This window comes from Lactuca virosa, chromosome 3 (genome assembly GCF_052849685.1).
Source record: "Lactuca virosa cultivar CGN04683 chromosome 3, Lactuca_virosa_CGN04683_v6, whole genome shotgun sequence".
Taxonomy (NCBI): domain Eukaryota; kingdom Viridiplantae; phylum Streptophyta; class Magnoliopsida; order Asterales; family Asteraceae; genus Lactuca; species Lactuca virosa.
In genome coordinates, this window is record NC_136428.1 from 368,719,069 (window position 1) to 368,723,635 (window position 4,567).

Here is a 4,567-nt window from a genome sequence, read left to right on the forward strand (position 1 = left end):
CAAATCGCCTTAGAATGTTTGTTTTGGACTTATTACATGTTCCTTGTCTAGTTGTGGTTTTAGGGTAAAGACATTTATTTGAATGACTATTTCTTTCTAGATTATGTCCGAGTGCACATTAGTAAGGCATTTCCTGTGATGTAGTAGAGGCTTGTTCGGCTTGCGGGTTTGTGTAAGGGAAGAATCCTAGAGTTCGTGAGGATTTTTGGCGCTTGAGTAGACTATAAAGGTGGTGGCTAAGATCTGTGCCACGTTCAGAGAGAGAGAGAGAGAGAGAGAGAGAGAGAGAGAGCAGTGCTTTGCTCACAGTGTGTGACTTTAGAAGAGATGAGGATGACTTGCTACCATGAGATGTTGAGGGTGGAGATCCTGGATTTCATGAGCATTTTTTAACATAAGACTCTTTTGGGTTTAGTGGAGCCAACCAGTGGCAGAGAACTGAAATTGGAGACCCAACAATGGAAGCGGAAGCAAGATCAGACTTATGCATCAACACCAACAATAGAGAAAACGAAGGTGACTGACAATCAGTCTAGAGATCAAGGTTTCAAGGATTATATTTGATTTTGTTACAAGTATATGCTTGTGTATTATGTTATGACAATGTACTTTCACTTTTCGCTTTATCCAATTATAACATTGTAGTTTCAAAGTAGAAATTCTTTTAGTATATTACACATATTTTTATCTCAATTATAAAAATGTGTAATTGTTTTCTTCAAAAAGGTTTAAGATAAGTACAATTTTTCCAAAATGGTATTGTTTCAGCAAGGTAAAGGCAACCCTAACCCGAATCTGAACCCGAACCTGAACAATTAAACCCTAAAAGACGAGGAAAATGAAAGGGACAAGCATCGGTTAGAAAAGGAAATACGACCCCTTAACAATGGACACCAGAAGAAGAGAAAATATTAGCGAAATCATGGGCCAAGATTTCAGAGGATCCCATAACCGGAAATGTGCAATATAATGATCATTTATGGTGCGCATTACAAAGAGGATTCACATAGTAATGGATCATGACGATTACTCTACAAAATACCAATGTGCGAGCAAGTTTCACGAAATGAAAAAAAGGGTCACAAAATTCAATAGGGCGTTCAAGAACTTGCTAAGTAAACAAATAGGAGAGGAAATAATACAACTATTTTTGAGTCGGTGCTTGAAAATGTTAAAATCTACAACGATAGGAGGATATTCAAATATGTTGATATTTGGAACTTTTTATCTGCTTCCCTAAAATGGCAAAAAGTTGTGGCAATGAAGAAGGTGCTTCGAAATGAACCATAAATCCCGATATAAGTTACTCAACTTCATCAGATGCTTGTTTCGTGTTTGTTTTGAACAAAAAGGATAAGCTTTAACTCAAAGAGATAGTCTCCCCGATGGGCTGAGATAAGGCAAAAAGGAGATGGTCTTTGTCTAATGCATCGAGAGCCAAAATAGGAGATGATGTGTGTAAGGTGGCAAATAGTTTCGAAATATATAATTTTAATTTTGAAAATTGTTTGCAATTCGAAAAAGAGAAATTGAACGAGAAAAAAAACGCGAGAGAATAAACAAAATTTTTGAGAAGATAAACAAATAAAACTAGTGATATGTAATTATTAACTTTAAAGACATGATAGTTTTGAGGGCAAAAGAGGAAATAATGAAAAAAAAATTCAAATAGCCTTATTTTGTATTGTTTTTTTATTTAATTGTCATTTTTAAATATGTAATCGTTTTTAATTAAATTAATCAAATGTTTCTTTTTTAATATTTTAAATATGTATTTTAAGTATTTATATAATTATTAAATTATATTTTAACATATTTAAATTTGAAAAAAAAATAATAATAAAAAACAAATAGTGATGGACGACCATTTCCTATCCGGTAAAAGGGTTAGGAGGTAAGGAGGAAATAATATGACTTCATGCGATATGCAAAAAATGTGAAAAAATAAGTGAGTACATTCAGTCATTCACCAACCTAAAAGAAATCTTGTACGAAAACCTCTTATAATGAAAGACCTCTTACGACTACACTGCCCATACCGCTGCACGGCTGCACCCGCATGTAAAATCCCTATGGCCACCACTAATACATAATTAAATAATAGTTTATAATAATATATGGACAAAACATACAATATTTTTATTCCAAGGAAATTACATGAAGAGTGAAAACAACATAACTACATGATATATTTACATATCTTTATTTTTTAAGATACAAACTTCACTAGTAAATAAAGAAAGAGTACACATATTTTTACCTAGCCAACCATAGGGGTACTTACGACAATATCGTTTTCATTTATCCAAACAAGAACCCTATCACATATGTATATCTCGGGTATTATCGTTCCTTCGACAATAGTTTCTGCATTAACCAATGCATTTTCTTTTTCTATTGTGATTACCGCACATTCTCTATCCTCCCCGACCAACTCCGGCCATGATATTTTACCTACAGAATACATGAAGATAAAATTAAAATTTAAAAACTCTTTTAGAAGTATATTCATAAAGGACATTTATAGAAAATAAAAAGCTTTATATGTCAAAATAAGAATACCTTCCATGACTTGTTCACATATGGATGCCATGTCTTTGTTATTCAGATACAATGTATGTGCTTTGTGGTGTATTTGGTATTTCAGCTCAAGTGTTAATCGGCTATTTATAAGGCCAATGGTTTCCGCTTTTTATCTTTATTTTTTATATAGTATTTAGTATTCGTTTCTTCTTTTTGGTTGCGGCCTTCTATGGGTAAGAATGATGCGTCATAAGCCGAAGATTTGCCTAACTTTTTTGGATTGAAATACATGATGATTAGCTTCGATTAATTTACAACCAAATTTAACTAAAATAATTATTTGAACCAACACTTTAAAACAATTTTATCCAAGACAATTATATAATTATTACAATTATAATTACCAAGTTTTTTAATTTAAAATTAGATAAAATTGTACCAATGATCCCTATGCTTAGCTGAAAATTGTTTGGTCCAAAAAAATTTAGACTAGCACCAGATGTCCAAACTTTTCATTTTGTTGCGAGTTTGATTCAGTTTGGTTTTAACTTTTTTATAATGACGAATTTGCTCATGATATATATATATATATATATATATATATATATATATATATATATATATATATATATATATATATATATATATAAGAAAGGTGGTGCCTATACTTATTGGAATAATTGGGTTCCAATTAAGTTGAATATTTTTATTTGGAGATTAAGATTAAATGGTTTACCTACTCGAGCTAATCTTTCACATCAGGGTATTTTGATGGGTTCGATCTTGTGTTCGGTCTGTTCCATTACAGTTGAGTCCATTGATCATCTGTTTTCAGGATGTAGTGATTTGATTGAACTTTGGACTCGAGTTGCCATTTGGTGGGGTGTTCAGCTTCATCAACACCGTTCCATAGATTCTTTCTTGTTTTGGTCAAATTCTTTTTCTTGAAGTGGTCAACGGAAAGCTTTTGATGCGGTGATTATGACTGTTTTATGGTGTATATGGAATTTCCGAGATTTCATTATCTTTGGAACGGTGTTACCTAGGAAATCAGCTATCAGATTAAGAACTGAACACATATATTCAACACAAACACACATACACAGATTAAACACAAACACACATACACAAAACCCAAATATCGATTCAAAGAAATATCAGATTTCACACAAATTCCATATTTTCCACATTTAATCTTATGCTCATCTGACAACTAACACATAAAATTCAGAAAACAAGGGAAAGATATATATCAGAAATAAACAATAGTGAACAACAAATCTCGATTTTTCTTGAACGGATGAAGATTTGACCTACCACACAATTGATGGGGTTTGAGCTTTACAACAATCATATGGTGCACATGCAAACCCTAAAGCTTGGATCTAGTTTTTTTAATAGTACATGCAATAATTATCCAAGGCTTCTAAACCCTAATCTAGCATACAATAAAATCAAAATCTACATCTAATGAATAGTTAGGATATTACCTTTGATTGTAGCTTGAAGATCTTGAGCCTTTGAGAACTTAGCACCTCAAGTGTGATGTCTCTGATAGATCACAAACACCAAAGCAATTGGAGAATGCAAGAGAGAGAGAGAGGAGGAGTGTAAAATCGGCTCTGGATTCCTTCTAGGGTTTCTAGTAGTCGATTTAGGATGCCCAAGGGGTTCCATATATAGGTGAGGAATTAGGGTTTCAGTCAAAGACCTAATCTGGTTGCTTATGGCCTAAGCAGCCTACTAGATCTTTCCAGAACCTAGCCCTTGGACGAAATCCTTATGGGCTTCCATAAGATTTCGTCCACCTCTTACTTAAGAGATCCTCAACCCACTTTGCAATTATCACATAATTACAATATCAGTCTGTAACATACACGTTTTGAAATCGTGTTATGTAATTCAAAAAGTTAAAAATATTATGAAATATTATGTGATATTGAGTATTGAGTTCTAACAAATAGTTTTTACTAGAAATAAGGTAAAACTATGTTTACAATCACTCATAAATTATTGGAAGTCTTATGAGATTCCAATTAAAAGC

At 32.6% G+C, this 4,567-nt stretch overlaps 1 protein-coding gene across 1 annotated transcript; it reads right to left on the bottom strand.

The window, feature by feature from the left end:
- Window positions 1-2,118: 2,118 nt before the first annotated feature.
- Window positions 2,119-2,647, bottom strand: LOC145163154 (inhibitor of trypsin and hageman factor-like). Its single transcript, XM_079082023.1, has 2 exons — window positions 2,563-2,647; window positions 2,119-2,454 (listed from the first exon to the last, which is right to left on the bottom strand). Exons 1-2 carry the CDS (start codon window positions 2,591-2,593, stop codon window positions 2,261-2,263), a joined length of 225 nt encoding a protein of 74 aa, XP_078938149.1. The 5' UTR covers window positions 2,594-2,647; the 3' UTR covers window positions 2,119-2,260.
- Between the last annotated feature and the right edge of the window lie 1,920 nt (window positions 2,648-4,567).